The sequence below is a fragment of the Balaenoptera acutorostrata genome, chromosome 3 (assembly GCF_949987535.1).
Source record: "Balaenoptera acutorostrata chromosome 3, mBalAcu1.1, whole genome shotgun sequence".
Lineage (NCBI taxonomy): Eukaryota > Metazoa > Chordata > Mammalia > Artiodactyla > Balaenopteridae > Balaenoptera > Balaenoptera acutorostrata.
In genome coordinates, this window is record NC_080066.1 from 79385580 (window position 1) to 79404679 (window position 19100).

The following is a 19100-nucleotide window of genomic DNA, read 5'->3' on the forward strand; positions in this document are numbered from 1 at the left end:
TGCCCTAGCATCGAAAGTTCTTCATAATATGGCCCCCAAAATACCTCTATGCTTGAAAAGACTAGAGATCTACTCAAGTTAGCACAAGAAAACATTTCAAAGGATACTCACTGATCAACTGAGAGTTGTCAGAAAACAAGAAAGCTCTAAAACTCAACCACTCTTCCTTTCTATCAGTGTCTCTGCTTCTCTTTTCAGTTTCCCTTCTCTTTATTGCCCTGCTTCTTCTGGTTATTCAGTTTCCATTCCCTCATAGTCTCAGCTAGCACAGTATGACCACTCCCAATACCTTCTAAACCTTGGCAACCCTCAGCCCTTCCTTGCAGTTCAAGTCTGCGGCTTCAGAAGTTAACTTTGATTTCTCTGTGCCTTTGATTAAAGCACTCAGAGTGGAGGCAGGCAGCAGGCTGTTGAGTTGCACAGACACTCACACATGAAGGGGAGAGCGGAAGGACGAAGAACCAGGAGGACTTGGGAGGCCCTAACACGGGATCAAATGGAAGGGGGGGGGGCCCTCGTCCTCCAGGGCAGTGGGTGTGGGTGGGAGGCAGCAGATCTCCTTAGCGCCGAGTGTGAACTCCAGACGCAGACCCAGACTCCAGTCCTGGCTCTTCCATGGGCTGCCACGTGCCCTGGGGAAGGTTAGTAACTCCCTCTGTCACGAGCACCTGCTCAGGGGATGGTCAGAGGAATCAAGTGAGTCGATACATGTGAGGGTTTACAACAATGCCCAATATACAGCAGTAAGTGCTCAACACACTTAGCTATTGAATTGTACGTGGAATACCAGGGGAAACCGGCGGCACTGGCTATAGGCAGAGGGCTAGCAAAGCCCAAGGGCAGACAAATTTGGTATGCCATAAATATACGAAGGACTTAATATTTGTATCTAATTTCCACTTAGCTTGATAATCATTTCTGTAATCACACTGTAAGCTTATAAAGGTCCTAGACAGGGCCTTAAACCTTGTATCTGCAACAGCACCTGGCCCATGCTGGCAGGTTCTGCTCTTGGGCTGGCTACTTACTCCACATGTGACCTATGGGAAAACGCCCAGCCTCCCCAAGCCTCAGATTCCTTACCTGCCAACATTTCTGCCTTTCTTGTAAAACTGTTTAATTTTGTTTACCCAGAAGATCTCTGGAATCACGTGCCCCATCCCCGGGGCGTTGTTGACAACTGTTGTGAGACCAAGTGAGATTCCTCAAGGTAGGAAACTTGCAAAGCTCCCGCCACAGAATAGGTGTCATTGTTGAATGTCTCTTGGAAGGGCACTGCACCCTTTCCAGCTTTACCAAACCCGGCATGGGGCACACACTCAAATCTTGCTCTGCAGATGGAGACAGGCTGGGTCTCAGGTCATACACGTGAACATCCACGATGACTTTCAGTGCAGGTCTGAGAGCAGGACCAAGTCCTGCTGATTCCTCCGCAAAGCCTGGAATTTCTGGATTTGAGGCTGTTCAGCTGCTGATAGGAACTTGCTGTCGAGCCATTTTCTCCTGTCATTTGAAAGTTTAGAACAGAAAACTTTCTGACTGATGACTATCTTCCTACAAAGACAGGATCGCTGAAACCATCCACAAGTTCAAAGAAGGAATGTCGAGAATGTGGCGGAAGGAGCTAGCTGCAGGCCTGGAAGGACGTTTTCCCTTTGGCTCCGAGCTCCTGAGTCACTTCCCTCCCACAGGCGCAGGGGACAGGTAACCTCTCAGATCTCTTACTCTCACCACAAAGACCCTGGCACAGGGGCCAAAGAGGCTTAAATACAGTTTCAAAAGCAACTAGTACCAAAGGGTGTTTTTACTTACAAATGATAAAATTACACCCCCAAAATCCTGACCTTTCTTTTAAAAAAAAGCAAACAGGGCTTCCCTGGTGGCGCAGTGGGGGCTTCCCTGGTGGCGCAGTGGTTGAGAATCCACCTGCCAATGCAGGGGACACAGGTTCGAGCACTGGTCTGGGAAGATCCCACATGCCACGGAGCAACAAAGCCCGTGAGCCACAACTACTGAGCCTGCGTCTGGAGCCTGTGCTCCGCAACAAGAGAGGCCGTGACAGTGAGAGGCCCGCGCACGCGATGAAGAGTGGCCCCCGCTCGCCGCAACTAGAGAAAGCCCGCGCACAGAAACAAGGACCCAACACAGCAAAAAATTAAATAAATAAATTAAAAAAAAAAAAGCAAACAATTTATGCAAAGACTTTGAGGACTTATTAAAATTAGAAAATCTCATCTATATTTGAGAAGCTCTGTTCAGTCAGAATAAAGGGAGTCAAGGGCTGCAGGATAGCTGGATGGGCCAGATGTTTACATCACTGGGGGCGTTGAGGGGGCAGTGGGCAGAGCTCCGGGCAGGAAGCAGCAGCCCCCTGCGGTGGCCGTAAGGGTTAAATGAAGAAATGCCCTGGAGGGCGGCAGTGTTGGGGGAACCCACCAGGGTTGCCGAGGGGCGCAGAGGAACAGCAGCAGGTCGCCCTGACCACCTTTAGAACCAGAGACACAAGGAGGAGGTATGGTTGCCCAAGTCCTGTGAATCCTTTGCAGTCCTGTCTGGCTGCATCACCGCTGGAAACGCTGCACAAAAGAGGGGTGACAACAGAAAAATGCTGACCTCCACCTGGTCCCACGAGCTGACCCCGACCAGCGTCGTCATCAGTCATGCGGGGAACCCAGGGCCTTCAGGGATCGGCCTCCAGAGGACAGGGCGGAGAATGGACCATGAGCAGGGTAGGTCCCTTCCACGCGCAAGTGACTCCCGTTTCATATAAAACGGAGGCCATGGTACCTGCTGTTAGCCTGCCATAGATCAAGTGAGATTATGTGCTAACTGTGATTGCAGGAGAACCCATTTCAGTTTTGGAACAAGGAAAAAACAGGGGGTGCCTGTTTATTCTCAGTTATCAACACATTTCCCCTTTTGCCATTTTCTGGAAATGGGCAGTCTGGATTTCTCAGAACATCATAACCATCCAGGGACATTAATCCTCTCAGTGTGCCCCACTCACCCCCTCCCCACCCTTCTATTTCAGACACGGGTCCCAGCCTGGAACGCCCCAAGTTCCCCTACCTTGGGTAGCTTCCAGCCATTCACCTGGGTTGTTTCTTGGCAGACACGGAGCCAAGCTCTGGAGAAAACAAGGGAGTCGAAATAACGGGAGTCAAGATTCCTGCTGGGTGATACCGTTTATTGGAAGGCAAACTCGCTTTCTCCAGGAATTCACTTACATGGAGGTAGCTGCCTAAGAATGTCTCTTCCCGGTGACAAACCTAGGCAATCAAACCATACCCGAAAGCAGAAACCCAACAAAATAAGCCTATCGACATTGTCGGATGACACTCAGAAGCAGGAAAAAAAATTATAAAGCTATATGATGATTGTCTCTCCAGCACTGCATTTGGCCACATACTTGTTTATTAAATAAAATAATTTTTTTTCTTTTTAAACTAGCTAAAGAAAATACTCTCGGGTGGGGTTAGTTCTTAAAGCAACAAACAGAAAAAAATATATATGTGTACATAATAAAATCAAAGAATGACAGCGTGTCCGAGCTGGCAAGGACCTTGAGCTCTGGTCCTCAATCATTCGCGTCATCTGCCGCTCTGAGTGCAGGCCTGTCAAGGTCACCATGGTAAGATGAGCTGGGACTTGAAAACATCTCTCTTCTCAGCTCCCAGGCTCGTGTTCCTCCCATCCTGGTGCACTGCATGCATCCAGCTTACCGCCAGCCCCGTTACAGCGTAGGAGGGGCGCATTTGTTGACATTTGTAACGCCCCAGTTTTAGAGTAAAGATGCAGATCTTCTGAATGGTGAGCTCTGTTCTCTTTTCACAGGCAGTTTGTTTCTTGCAGCCTGCCTCATGGCTACCGGAAGGAACTGGCCAGAATGAGAGGCAGACACTTTCTCACAAACCAAGACAGATGCTGACTCGCTCCCAAAGTTCTTGGGCCCCCCAACTTTTCCCATCTCTAATCTGTAGTGATGAGTGGGCGGAAGCATTGCTGGGCAGGCTTCTTGGCAAACACCTAATGGTGGTGGAAGCAGCGGGGAACTCAACAACATATGAGAGTTGAAGAACCCCTGTGGGTTCCAATGAGCCAGTCAACCAACCACAGGCTTGCTGCCTCCCCAAGAGGACAGAGGGCCTCCGGCGCTAGGTTTGAAGGGGCTCAGCCTCTATGTTCGTTGGTGTGACTGTTGTCTATCACCCCCTCTCCCCTGACGGTGCTCCAGGAAGGGAGGGATTTTGATCCACTTTATTCACTGCTGTGTTCCCAGTGCCAAAGACTGGGATATCATGGATGTCCAATAAATATATGCTAAACGAATGAACGGCTAAAGGGAGGAATCTCTCCATACTCCAAATAAGCAAGCAGAGGCAAGAAGCACTCCACCCAGCAGAGGTAGAAGAGGGCGTGACTCTTCTGCTCTGGGGGCCTCACCCATGGTGGCGGGCGGGGGGGGGGGAAGACACCTACCCATAAATGGGGCTGATCACTCTGAGTCCTGCTGGGTGGGCTCTGTGACCTGGGGTAGGTAGGGCACTGAGGTTCCCTGCTCCCTGTGGCAACTGTCAGGGAGCGCTGGGGTCACAGGCCTCTTACCTACCTGGATATGCGGGGACACTGTGAGGCAGCTGAACACTCACTCACATGCACACAACTCGAAGGCTTCCCTCCCTGGCCACGGCCCTGACCAGCTGTGATTGGACCTGGCCTCTGTGTGTGCCTAGGGACCATCACAGTGGAGGTGACACCAGGAAGGCCAAGAGGAAGTGCTGGGATACCCAGCACCCTCCCAGTGCCTCCCTGAAATTCCATCCCAGCAACGTGGCCTTGCCCAGACCTCACCCAGTCCCAGGTACCTCCTGTCTGGTGCCGGCCGCTGTCCCTGTCCCAGAAGTCAGGATCCTTCCAGTTTGTACAGACATGCCTCTGTCTGACTTCTGCTTCCTTCCTCCCTTTCCTGACATAAACCTGAGATCCTGTTCAACCTGCCTCTTGCCTACACATCCCCCCAGCTTTCAAGAACTTCTTCCTCTTCCACCTCCTCCTTCCTACCCACGCTCACACACACCTGCTTATCTCTTCTCCCTTCTTCCTGTCCCCATGACCTTACTGCACATCACCTGCCTCTTCCTCAAGCCTAAGTCCGCGAACCATGCTCCCAAGCCCTCGCAGTCGCCACCCGGCAACCACCCCGTCCAGGGACGGAGAGAGTGTACTTTGGAGGCGGGAGGAAAGGACCAAAAAGACACGACAGGAGGGCTCCACCCCCGCCCCCGGAAACCAACATCATTTGTCAAAAACCGTACGTACATGTCTGCCCACTCCACCTGTGCAAAAGAAACTGCAGCTGGTGACTGGTATTGGTCTCAGCATGGTTCAAAAATTTTAACAAAATTCTAGATAAAATAAGCAACCAAGGACCACGGATACAAGTGACCTCTGACTTTCCCTCCCCCTCCATCAACAAGTTCTTTACCAAGACCACTTGAACTTCTCTTCTTAGGATTAACTGGCCCTTATCACCACGACAATTCCTTTTTCCAACTCTGATGCCCAGAGTGGTCTTTACCTTCTCCCTCTTGCCTCTGCTCAGTAATACTTAAAAATCTAGTAGCTTTGTATTTTTAAAAATAATACTCAATAGAGATGTATGAACTTTACAAACAAGCCACCCCACGAAACCTCTGCAACATTCCAAAACGGAACAGCAGCAGCGGTGTGTGAGAAGCTCTGATTTAAAATATGTACAGCCTACGCATCCTCCCCTCCCCTCCCCTTCGCAATGGCTATTAAATAGGAACTAGCATTTGGACCCTTTTCCTTGACGGGGGCGCGGAGGGCAGAGAGGAGCAGCAATGCAGATGGCGCTGCAGACAGCTGTGCAGAACGGGGGCTCCATCCTGCCAAGTGGCTGCAGGCGTCTCAACGCATCCCCCGCAATAGCTGCTGTCTAAGCTACCAGAGCTGTGCGGCCATAGAGATCCTAGGAGGACGTGACGTCGCAGGGAGGAATTATCTGGTCCGCGAAGAGGAGGTGACGGCGCTCCCTTCCTCGCCTCCCGCTGCGGGCGGCTGCAGGCCCCTGGAAGTGGGCTCAGATCTGGCTGGCGGCGGTGCTGTCCTTGGGGAAGGCGTAGCTCAGCGGCGCCTCATAGAGGCTCCCCCCATCCGTGCTGAGGTCGTCGTCGTCGTCGCCGTCGTCCAGAACTTTGCTTGGCAGCTTCTTAAGTCTGCAAAACGACAGGCGGCATGTTTCCTGAACCTGGACCGGGGCTCACCTCCGATCTGGAGGCGAAGGGGTTCTAGGCGCCTGTCTCTCCACCCCAGCGAGTGGCATATAAGCACAAGAACTTAACTCGTCTGTACCTGTCAGTTCCTGCAGCAACAGGGAGCAAACTGCCCACCTGAGAGCACAGGAGGCTGCTGCTGACAGGGTGGGCTGGGCAGGGCTGGGGCAAGGTCAACAGTACTGATTCTTCCTTCTGCCTCAAGCTCCAATATGGCTCAGCAGGGTGCTGCCATAAATCCCATCTTAATTTAAAATTTTATCATCTTGTTCACCATGGGTTGTTTGCATTAATTTTTATTTATTTTTTAATACTGCATCTTGATTATTGAGATTTTTGGTGCCCCCTTAAATTTTGCCCTCGAATGCCAGCCTGGGGCTGGGTTCTCGATAGACATGCCCTGTTGACAGGATTCTCGACAGGCTCCAGTCTTCTAGGCATTTATAAGAGAACTACCTGGGCAGCCAGCAAAAAGCCCCAGGTCACAGTCGGCCTCCAAGAAAGGCCCAGCTCCATGAATGGGTGTGAACTTCAACTCACCCCATCACTCCAATGCCCCAGGCAGTGACCCTGAGGCAGGGAAAGCAACCCCCCACCTAATCCCCCCCATCCTTAGGGCCGTGGCAGGGGAGCTCGAGAGAGCAGCTCTCTCCGGAGACCAGGTTTGGGATATCCTAGTCCTCCTGAGAACACAAGCCACAGCTTTATCTCATTTCTCCCTAACCCAGGAGTCCTAAGGGCTGGTCCAGGAGCTGCTGCCTACACGGTAGTGTGAGCTAGTCTGACCTGCTCTGAGCCTCAGGACGACAGGGACGATACCTGCCCGGCTGACACCGGGGCAATGGTATGAGGATGACACATGTGACACCCTGAGTGGATACAGCCACTCTCACCCCTAGCATGGGATGACCCCAAAGGTGACAACAAGGGATCAGCTTGACACAAAGGAGTGGGAGCACTCTGAAAGCATCCGGCTCCCCTCAAATGTCAGGGCCATCACGGCCCCGGGGTGGGGGGTCACCGCACTTGCCCACCTTAGGTCCTTCTTCATGGAATTTAGCTGCCCCTGCAGCTGCTCGTTCACGTCCATCTGTTCCTCCAGCTCCCTCTGCAGCTTCTTCTTAGAACTTTCCAGTCTGTCTATTTCCTCCTCAGCCTCCTCCACCTGTCGCTTCATTGCTTTCAAGCGCAAGCTCAGCTGCAGGGGGAAGGCAGGCTGTGAGCCGGCGGGTCGCCCGGCCCAGTACAGAGAGGCCAGTGGTCCAGCCCCCTTCTCTCCAAGCAACCAAGGTACGGCAAAGGGGGCAACCAGCCTCATGGGAAAGTGGAGATGAGACTCTAAGACACAAAATTCTACTTTTTAAAAGCCAAGTTCAGGGTCTGAAGTTTGCTGAAATCCCCTACTAAAGTGGGCTCTAAAGGCCCCATTCCATGATGTAAGGGGTGGAGTGGAAAGGGCGGACTCAGTCCACTCAACTTCACCGCCTGCCTGCCCGCCGAGGCCTCCCCTCCCTCTCGCTTCCCCAGCCCGAGACATTAAATCTCAAACGAACTCGCAGAGGGTCCCGCACCTGGTCCTTCTGATCCGTCAGCGACAGGTGCTCGTCGTCTACCTGCATCACTAGCTCTTTCACCTTCCGCTCCAGCCGGCGGTTGCTGAGCTGGAGGCTGGCCCGGTCCCTGGAAGAGCGGGGGAAGCAGAACAGGGGACCGTCTCAGCCCAGCCCCACAGGAGGCCAGCCCAGGGCTGTCTGGTAGACGCAGGGTCAGGGAGACTCACAGGTGTACAGCAGGACAGCGCTGCTCATTGGACAGATGAGGAAACAGGGGCTCTGAGAGGGGGAGGGACTTTGCCCAAGGCTGCAGAGCCAGAGAGAGGCTGAGCCGGAGCCAGACCTGCCCTGAGTTCTCCCAGTCCTGGGCTTTACTTGGTAAGGCAGTGAGTCATAGACTGCCAGGCTGTGAATGTTTGGAGTTTACTCCAGGCTGCCCTGGAGTAAAAAGGCCCAGTCCCAAAAGTCTTACTGAAAATAGAAAATGTAAAGTGCTCTATGCACACACACCCACACTGCTTCTAGGAAGGTGAGGGGCCATGAGTAAGAACTGAGGCTGGGGGCTTCCCTGGTGGCGCAGTGGTTAAGAATCTGCCTGCCAAGGCAGGGGACGCGGGTTCGAGCCCTGGTCCGGGAGGATCCCACGTGCCGCAGAGCAGCTAAGCCCGTGTGCCACAACTACTGAGCCTGTGAGCCACAACTACTGAGCCCACACTCTAGAGCCCACGTGCCACAACTACTGAGCCCGTGCTCTGGAGCCCACGAGCCACAACTACTGAGCCCATGCTCTAGAGCCCATGAGCCACAACTACTGAGCCCTCGCTCTAGAGCCTGCAAGCCACGACTACTGAACCTGCGTGCCACAACTGCTGAAGCCCGCGCACCTAGAGCCCCTGTTCCTCAACAAGAGAGGCCACCACAACAAGAGAGGCCACCGTGACGAGAAGCTGGTGCACCACGGCGAGGAATGGCCCCCGCTCGCCGCAATTAGAGAAAGCCCGCACACAGCAGCGGAGACCCAATGCAGCCAAAAATAAAAATAAATTTAAAAAAAAAAAAAAAAAAAAGAACTGAGGCTGGTCAAGCTTACCCCGGTACTGGCCCTCAGGCTGTGGTCTGAGAACAAGCTGTAGAGAATCACCTGTAGTCATCTGATCCTGTGTCCCTTCCACCCACATGCCCATCTCTGACAGACGGCCACTCAGCCTCTGCTTGAATATACCTGGCCCCCCAGAGCAGAGACAGCCCCCTTACCTCTATTCCAGCTCAAACTCAGTAGCTTACAAGGCAGCCTGTCCTATTTAAGGCATGGGGAAAGGCGCAGCTAAGAACTGAGCAGTGGGGAGTCCCAAGTTTTAGTCCTGCTACATCAATATTCTGCCAGGCTACCTTCCTCAAGTCATTTACTTTGGTGGGTCTCAGTTTTCTCATCTATAAAATGGAAACAATTTTCCAGCAAGGTTGTACTTGCTCTGCCTTCCTCACAGGCTTTCGAGGATGGGAAGAGATACAAGTGTGAAAGCACTTTGTAATGTGATGCCCACTGCCCACCAGGGCCTCTGCACCACGGCTGGGCCCAGCTCACCTCTCCTCGCTCTCCAGACGGTCCTCCAGCTCTGTGATCCTGGCCTCCATCTGCACCACCAGCCCCTCTTTGCTGGACCTGTAGGAACCTTCCAGGTGGATAATCCGGCTCTTTAAGTCCTTGTTCTGGAATTAGACAGGGAGGCCGTGAGGGGCTGTGTCTGCCGCACCCTCTGTGCAGAGCAGAGCAGAACACAGGGTGGGGCAGTGTTTGGTCGGTGACTGAGGTAAGCCTGCTTTCCACCTTAGGATGTGTGGCCCCAGGAGACCTGGGGATGTATCCAGGGAAAAGCTTTGCACTCATGTCCTGGCAAGCCAAAAGAAGAGATTCTATCACATTGCTTATAAGCCTGAGTGAAATCTTTGCATGTCCTAAGACTACTGGATGTCAGACAAATGAGGCTGACCTTGGCCTTTTACAAAACCTATTGGGGTGGGGGACTTCCCTGGAGGTCCAGTGGTTAAGACTCTAGGTTTCCATTGCAGGGGGTGTGGGTTTGAGCCCTGGTCGGGGAACTAAGATCCCACGTGCTATGCGGCACGGCCAAAATAAATAAATAAATAAACCTATTGGGGCGGGACAGGAGAAATAGGCTCCTTCAGCAATATCATACATCATACTCGGTGAAGAACTTACATGAATGGCATGTAAAAGAAACAGTGATTCAAGTAAGGTTTGTTAGCAACTGCTGCATCTGAGGACACTGGTTCTTTATTATTCTCCTTTCATTCGGATTTAGCCCTCTTTAGGATCTAGAAACAACACTTGCAATTCTACCTCTCCCCAGCTGCTAAACTTACAAGCACACTTAATATTGTGGGAATAACCTCTCTGGAAAAGGCCTTAGAAACACCTGTACTTCTCAGGTGAGTTACTCTGCAGAGTTCTTCGGGGTGCTGTGCAAAGAAGGCTCAACCAAGGGGCTCTAATCCAAAGCCATGGGCGGCGGGGGGTGGGGGGGGAGGGAAGGGTTCATGGGGCCAGCTGCCCTCACCTGTCTCTCCAGGGAAATCTTGTCACACTCTAAGTCTTGCTTCACGGCTCGCTCCTGAAGTAGCTCGTTCCGCATCTGCTCCATCTACACCACACAGTGCAAAAGCCCAGAGGTTAGAGGGGGTGTTCCTATAGCCTTTGTGCTGAAATGGTTCGCAGGTATGAATTCCAACAACCAACTCAGCTCCTCTTGATGACGGGGGCCTCCTGCCTTCTCCTCTTGAATACTGGAGCTGTCCCTTAGATATTCTTGAGTTCTCAATGATTGCAACAATAATGATACAAATACCAATAACAGTCAAAGTTAACCCTGCCGTTATGGGTTGAATCATGTCCCCTCCAAAAAGATATATTAAAGTCCTAAGCCGTAGAACCACAGATGTGACCTTATTTGGAAATAGGATCTCCACAGAGGTAATCAAGTTAAACTGAGGTCATTAGGGCGGGCTCGAATCCAGTATGACCGGTGTCCTTATAAAAAGGGGAAGTTTGAATTCAGAGACAGACATGCACAGAGGCAAGACAGAGACAGGGAGAATGCCACTTGAAGACGGAGGATTGGAGTGAGGCATCTACAAGTGAAGGAGCACCAAAGATTGCCGGCAAACTACCAGAAGCTAGGAAGAAGCAAGGAAGGATTCTCCTACAGGTCTGGAGGGAGTACAACCCTGCTGACACTTTGCTTTCAGGCTTTTGGCCTCCAGAACTTGAGACAACACATTTTTGTTGTTCTAGGCCACCTAGTTTACGGTACTGATACTTTGTTACAGCAGCCCTAGTGAACCGCTACACCTGCTCAGCACTCCACCTGTACTATCCTACGACATCCCCACAACAAGCCTGTGACGCAGGTAATACCATCTCTGCTGAGGACATCAGGGCTTGGAGAAGTTAATCAACTTGGATCATGACCAACCATCCCAGCCTGCCCAGGACTGAGGATGTGCTCAGGCCATGTGACTCTGAACGCTAAAACTGAGGGAGTCCCAGGCAAACTGGGATGAGTCAGTCACCCAACTTGCCAGGGATCTACACAAGTAGTAACAGGGGAAGCTAGTGTTCCCCTGAGCTGCTGGCTGCTGCATTACAAGTTTGAGCTTCAGCAAAGGCTTCTGCAGTCAGCATATCTCAGATGCTGCTAGATTTCTCCCTTCTTATGCCAAAAACAGAAGTCAGCAAGAACACTCCAGGTGTCCTGCCAAAGGCTAAGCCTCACCAAGGATTTCTTCTATATTAATAGGAAATGAGCCTAGCTGAGCGGCATCTGGAAAGAAACCCTGTTGCCTGCCTATCGGTTATCTCCATTCCCCATCCCCAGTGGGCCGCAGCAACCGTGAAATGCGCTTCAGAGGCAGAGGCCCCAGACCCTGTTCCCAGGACCGTCCAGCAGAGGGCAGCCTGAAGAAGCCCAGAGAACTAAGAAGGTGAGCCAGGAAAATAAAAATGCCTGTTCCTTCTTAAGGCCGGGGGTGTGCACACAGGAGTCCCTGGATGCCTGGGGAGCATGTGTAACAGTCTCGCCCTGACCAGCCTTGACTTGGATTTTCACCGCCTGTACAAGCACCCTCGCGAGTAAAACATAAGCTCACCCCTTTCCCTGCCATCCACCTGGAGTGCAAGACCTGAGGAATAACGAGAGGAGACGCCACCACGATAGGCTAGGCTTGCATCTCCCACTGTCCCGACCACAGCGTATGCGCGGAATGACAAGCAGAGTGGTGTGGCTGGCCCAGAGTGGGTGACAGGGAGTGGTAAGGAACGGGGCTGGCGATGGGCGGGGCTGGGACGTGAGAGCTCGGTACCCCGGGAGGAAGCCGAGACCCTGCCCACAGAGGAGGGTGAACTTGTGTGTTCCAAAAAAAAAAACGTTCACAGTTTTGCATTTCTGACTGGCAGGCTTCTAAGTCACAGGGGTTCCGAATTTTACAGCAGAGTACACGGAGGTCCAGGGCAGTTACCCACACATCGGGAGGGAGTGGGATCAGAACACAGGCCGTGCCTACTCACGGCCCACTCCCTCACCTGCTCTGGCTCTCTAGACTAACTCAGTGAAAAGGCTTCGAAGAGACTTAGGGTCTACATACAGCTGTCACGTAACAACCAAGATCCGGGAGGCAGCTGGTCTCCTTAGGGCATCCTTGTACGCAGCAGGGGAAAACATGCCAGCCGTGCACAGGTCAGCAGGCAGAGCACATAAAACTCCTCCCTCGGCTCCACGCCCCCGCCTGGCCCCGGGCCCTGGAGAATCACATGCTGCCAAGAGGGCCCTGCACAATTCCTCTAGCTGCTCTAGGAGCACCAGGTCCACGGGTAATGAATGCAGCCTCACAGCCCCGCTCCGAGCACGGCTGTGAACCAGCCAACAGCCCTACAGAGGTCGCCAGCACGGCTGGGCCACGGGACCACGATGTGCCTCCTGGGGGAAACTGTTCTGCTCACGCCCGCTGGGCAGAGGCCAGGACCTCACGGAGGACACGGCTAAACTTTCACCGCGACGGGAAGCAATTACACAGACAGGGAGCAATGGCCCAGCTTCTCTTCCTGGCTCCGCATCCACCTGCGTGTGACCTTGGTCGCCTCACCTCTGGGATGTGGACTCCTCACTTCTAAACAAGGAAGCTGAACAAGGCGGCCTGTAGGCCCTTGGAGCTGGCCTACAATGCAGTGAAAGCACGTTCGGCGCCTCCCGCCCGCCGTGCAGCGCTGCGCGGCCCTCCTTCTAAGGCCCCTGTCTCCACCTTTCAGCTACAGTAGCCATTGCATGTCTCCAGACCTTTAGGGGTGTCCCCAGAAAAGACCCACTCGGCCAGGGTGAGAGCGAGTGTGTGTTTGTGAACACATATGTTTGTGTGCCGGGGGAGGGGTGGTCTTGGAATGATGGGGTGGGCCCATGCATTCATTCAGACTGTATTATCAGCCCTAGGCTGGACATCGTGACAGTACCTGACCTCATTATAGGCTCGTGGGGGGACAAATGAACAAGCTGTCCCTGTGGTCAGTGTCACTGCAATGGGGAAGGACAGCATGCTGGCACGGGGTGCACGGCAGTGGTCACAGCCCAGACTGGGAGGGTCAAGGAAATTCTCCAGAGCAAGAGACGCTGAGCTGAGATCTGAGAGCTGAGTGGGAGGTCAGAGTCAGGCAGGGCGGGGACGGGGCAGGAGAGGAAGTGCAGCTCTCCTAGCCAGGGACCACTAATGAGAAAAGGCAAGAGTTAAGAAAGAGGAAGGGAGCGCTGGAAGAATCGAGAGCACTGAGGTGGACACGTGGGGAGGCAAGGGGATGGGTTAAGAGCTCAGGTGGCGAGGTAGACAGGGAGCAGTCACACGGGGCCCGTTATAATATTGTGACCACAGCGAACATCTGCATTGCACTTAACAAAAGTAAGTCTGGAGCATTTTTATAGCGTTATCTCATTTCATCCTCACCACCACCTGATGAGGCAGGTACTATTAACATCCCTAGGTACCCCTAGAGTCCAGGGGAGTTTGCAGATACAGGTGTGGAGACTGGGTGATGCCAGCTGAAGCCACAGGACAAATGAGCTCACCAAGGAGAAGTGCATGAAGAATGAGGAAGCTCCAGAACCGTGCCCTGGGAAGGCCTCCCCGCTCCACTTTGTTAGGGGAGGTATGGAGAAAACCAGGACACTGACCTGCTGCAAAGGTCCAGAAGGGCGAGGACAGAGGAAAATGCATCTAGGTTGGCCAGGAAGATGGCTCTGGGAGGCTCAGCAGAGAAGGGAGAGACAGGGAAGCCCCTCTTCTCTAGAACCGCAGCTCTGACCCGAGAGCTGAGGAGCTCAAGTAAGGGGTTTGCAAGATAGATGTCCACAGCTGTTAGCAGACCGAGGGGGAGAATCACCGGGGAGGAAACAGTTGCAGGTGATGGACTGTAGTGGGATGGGAGTGTGACAGGAGACTGTCCAGTGAGGGAGGGAGAGAGGGAGGGATGCAGGCCCACACTGGGGGCAGCACTGGAGTGGGAGAGAGCCCAGGAGAGGGACGGTAAGCCAGGGCTCGGTGGGGAGGCTCCTGTAGCTCGGAGGCCCAGGACGGAGCAGGAAGGGAAGGGAGATGATTTCCCCAAAAGTTAAGGGATAAGGAAGACCTGGAGGCTTGTCGAGAGAGAGGAAGAGAGAAAGAGAGAAATTTAGTTGCTGGCGGGGTGTGAGGCCAAAACCCACCAGAAGACAATAAAAGGCCGTGGGGGCAGAGGCCAGGGGCTCTTTGCAGCTGTACAGCAACTGCGTGAGGAGCCACTCAGTGACTTCCACAGCTGTGCTCCAGGCCTGGGGAAGGAGGAGGGAAACAGAAAGAACCGAGAGCCCCTGGCGACAGGTGCGGAGTGACTGCGAGTGTCCACGTCTGAGCCTGTTAATCCTCCCGGGACTCTCTGAGGCAGACGTTACCACCCCCACCTTCCAGCTGGGAGGTTCGGGACTGGTGGGCATTTCCTTCTCTGCCAACCTCCCAGGTCCCTCAGTGAAGGGCAAAACCTAGAAGTAGGAGGAGTTCTGGGGGTCCTTTGAACCTAAAAGGAAGAAGCAGCTCCAGCGGCATGAGGCAGAGAAGCGCTGTGGAGGGATTTAAAGATTGCCAAGGGGTCCACGGCACTGGGCCCGGGCCTGGGGTTCACGACAAACTTAAAGAAGCAGCCACCGGCCAAAAACTTGCTCTCTCAGGGCTACTGACTGGAAATTCTGGATCCTGCCAGGAAATGAGCCTCCCAGTACAGAGGGGCACTCAGGAAGCAGCATCCCGGAGGTCTCCGCAGGTTCAAGACCTCCCAGGAGCGCCCCAGGCCAGTGTGAGTCTCCAAAGGAAAAACAAAGCAAAACAGTAATTATTTATACCCCACCACATCCCCTCAAAAGATGGCTATTAAAACGGAAGTGTAAAATAAATCAGAGTGAAGAACAGGAAGGAACAAATGTGAGACCATAAAACTTAACAGTTACTGTCACCAGACAGTCAATTTTCCTTCAGTCTTTTGGCAAACATGATAGGCTTCCTTCAGTTCTTCAGAAAGGAGAGCCAGACACTGAATTCTAAAATAAATACACCAGCTGTACACCTGAAACTAACACAACATTGTTAATCAACTATACTCCAATATAAAATAAAAACTTAAAAAATAAATTAAGTGTGAAATAAACAAATTAAAAAAAAAAAAAAACCATGCAGAGCCGTACACAAGGAATACCACGTGGTGTTATGAACAATACCCCCAAGGATGGGTTTCACCATAAACCCCAAGTGTTTCAGTCGAGTTCCTCAATACTGTGATCCCCAGGAATGGCCCCGTGACTCGTGAATATTCCAAATCAGATTCTTCTTCTCACCCTGAGCCCACACTGGGAACAAAAAAAAAAAAAGAGAGAGAGAGAGAGAGAGAGAGAAATGGCCTCTGGCTTAGCCAGTTTCCTCCTTTGGACCAGGGAAGTAAATCTGAGGCTGAGAAAACATTTCTTTATGTAAGCTTAGCGCTTTACGTTGCTGTTTACCCTTCAACTATATTAAATAGACCAAACAAAAACTTTCCAGTCGAATTAAAAACAGAAGGGGAGCTGAAGGCAACAGTTATCACAGCTGGATTGAAAGAATGCTAAACCCTGAGCATGTTGATCGGAAATAACAGTATCAGATTCCAGTGGGTTTATGTCAGAGGCACCCGTGACCTGAGCCAGCTCTCAGGATGAGAAGCAGCTGCCTTCCGGGTTAATGAAAAGCCAGAGATATGTATGATCGCGAATAATAATATTTAACCCCATCACCTGTGTTTACCATTGGGCTGTAAAGGGGTTGGTGAGCACACACTCTTGGCTAGTACTAAAAAGGATACTCAGTCACAAGAAAGGAAAATTATGATTAACCAACTGTACACATTGGGTTTTCGAGTAGTCTTTACAATAGGAGGCAGTTCTGAGACCAGGAATATTTTAATTAAAGAAGAAAAAAAAAGAAAGAAAGAAAGAAAGAAATCCCATGCTGATCTTTCACGTGCTGACTGCAAAGCAGCCTCACTTCCCAGGCTCATATTCTGGTGGTTGCATCCCCCTGGTACAGACTGAGGAGCAGGTGTGAGCCAGCCAGTCGGGAGCAGTTCCTGAAAAGGACTGCAGAAGCCTGTGACTTTATCCACTGGGATTTACCCCGCAGTTGCCAAGGCAACAGGGAAGCTCTCGAATTGGTACTTTTCCTCTTGCCTGCTGGCTGCCTGGGTTGAACAAATGGTCTTTCCACTGGGCTGGGTTATCCTGGCCTCCGTGGCCAAGAGAACACCTCTCCATCTCGGGCCAGATCTACTGTTAACTGTAGGCACTCAGCCACCAGCAGTCACACAGCAGTGCCCAAGGAGCTAGAACGTCAGCCTGTGGGACACACTGAAAACACCAAGCTGGGCGATCTGAATCCTGGACTCAGGAGCAGGGTCAGGAGAGGATCAGGTGAAAATAAATCCTCACTCATATTAAGAGACACTGTGGCATTATTTTTAACTTGGGCACAGAGACCCAAACATTTGGGGCGTTTTTACCACCCTCACTGTCCGATGCTGGGATGATGGGAACAGGTGGGAGGTGGTGGGCTTTGGGCTCCACACTTCTTACAAGCCTCGAGACCCCAAGCAGCCACTTAGCCTCGTGAGCCCTGAAAACAACAAGAGAAAGCATGCAAGGCACGGGCACAGCGCCCAGCACCTGGAGAACCCTCAGTAAGGATGGCAAATATCGTAAAGGGAAACACGGTTTTAGAGGAAGGAGAGGAAAAAGGATTTCTCTGGATTTAAACAGACCAAAAGCCAGTAAAGCACCCACTACTTTATTCAAATTTCCTTCAACTTTAAGAATATCCTGGGGGGGTGGGATGAATTGGGAGGCTGGGATTGACATACACACACTACTATGTATAAAATAGATAACTAATGAGAACCTACTGTACAGCACAGGGAACTCTACTCAGGGCTCTGTGGTGACCTAAGTGGGAAGGAAATCCAAAAAAGAGGGGATATATGTATACATATAGCTGGTTCACTTTGCTGTACGGCAGAAACTAACACAACACTGTAAAGCAACTATACTCCAATAAAAATTAATTAAAAAAAAAAAAAAGAATATCCTGAGCATGTATCTAAAAGGAAGGCCTTAGAAGGGCTGGGAACTTACAAAGAATGTTGCCAGCATTTACTGAGCATCAGACGTTAAGCACGAGAAAGTGGAAACAAACACATGAAAAGGATAGAATGTTTGATCTCACAACCGCCTCTCCTGTCCTCTGTCCCTGGAAACAGCCCAGCTGAGGCTTCATTCAGGCCCCCTTTCTCCTGCCCTTACTCCCGCCCCTTCGAGAACGCTGTGTAAGCTTCACTGTTCCGCTCAACGACCTTCCAAGGCTCCCCATTGCCTTCAGGGTAGAGTCCTTTCAAAATCTCTCAACCTGCCTCTCCTGTTATTCCCTCACGGAAACCAGAAACCTAACCAAGCACAGCAGTCCATTTGTTGCTCGGGAAAATGCTAAATAGACCCTACCTCCCAATCCTTGTTCACACCCTCCACCATATCTAGGATTCCTTTCCCATTCCTTACTTTGTCTAAATCTTACCCTTTCTGCAAAGCCAGCTGCGGGCCAGCCTTCCCCTAAGAACTCCCACAGTCACCCTCGCTATCATGGTCTTTCCCTCCTTAGCTGCCTGACTCTTTCACTGGGCATTTAGTACCCACTGCTTTTTCTTTTTCTTTCTTTTTTTTTTAAAATTAATTAATTGATTTTATTTTATTTTTGGCTGTGTTGGGTCTTCGTTTCTGTGCGAGGGCTTTCTCTAGTTGCGGCCAGTGGGGGCCATTCTTCATCGCGATGCGCGGGCCTCTCACTATCGCGGCCTCTCTTGTTGCGGAGCACAGGCTCCAGACGCGCAGGCTCAGTAGTTGTGGCTCACGGGCCTAGTTGCTCCGTGGCATGTGGGATCTTCCCAGACCAAGGCTTGAACCCGTGTCCCCTGCACTGGCAGGCAGATTCTCAACCACTGCGCCACCAGGGAAGTCCACCCACTGCTTTTTCTCGATAGTTACCCATTGTTTAGGCAAGCCTCTGCTCCTCAAACCAACCACAGTGCCTGCCTTGGTCAGCCGTGCACCCTGGCTGGATCACAGGTGATGCTGGGCCTCGGCTCTCTCATCCACTGCACAGAAAGTCTGGGGAAATGAACCTGGAGGTCCTTGCCAGATCTAAGATTCTGTAAATGGGGTAGGCCATTCACTAAAATTACCGGAAAACCTCTTTTTCTAGTTTTCCCACCTAAGCCCTGTCACTCAGACTAGGAAAATGAATGGGAGATGTTCAGAGGATGCAAAAAAAAAAAAAAAGATTTAGACAGGGAGCTTGTGAGCACACAGAGATTAAGTAGAGAGAAGAGCTGCAACCTTTGACTTTTTAATTTAAAGAGACCAAGATCCAAAACATAAAGCTCCCCACACCTTCCCTTTTCAGTGCAGTTTGCAGCACATCCAGAGCGGATGCTATAAATCAGGTTGGAGACGACAGACAGGCACCATTTCCTGCTCCTTAAGAGACATCTCCTGTGAGGAGGTGTCATAGGGCAGCATTTGAGGGGGCGGAGGAGAAGGGGTCTTAGGTTTAGAAGTTTCCCATTTCTCTGATTCTGGCAGGAAGGCAG

The 19100-nt window shown here is 51.8% G+C and overlaps 1 protein-coding gene across 5 annotated transcripts in view; it reads right to left on the reverse strand.

Annotated features, from left to right (window-relative positions):
- Positions 1 to 3173: 3173 nt before the first annotated feature.
- CGNL1 (cingulin like 1) overlaps positions 3174 to 19100 on the reverse strand; it is a 204895-nt gene continuing 188968 nt past the window's right edge. For all 5 annotated transcript variants that reach the window (XM_057543464.1, XM_057543465.1, XM_057543466.1 and 2 more), the window contains 5 exons: positions 10429 to 10512; positions 9435 to 9559; positions 7868 to 7976; positions 7331 to 7494; positions 3174 to 6239 (listed from right to left, as the gene is read on the reverse strand). In XM_057543464.1, coding sequence (XP_057399447.1) covers positions 6104 to 6239; positions 7331 to 7494; positions 7868 to 7976; positions 9435 to 9559; positions 10429 to 10512 — 618 coding nt within the window. In that variant the 3' untranslated portion in view covers positions 3174 to 6103. The remainder of the gene's footprint in view (positions 6240 to 7330; positions 7495 to 7867; positions 7977 to 9434; positions 9560 to 10428; positions 10513 to 19100) is intronic.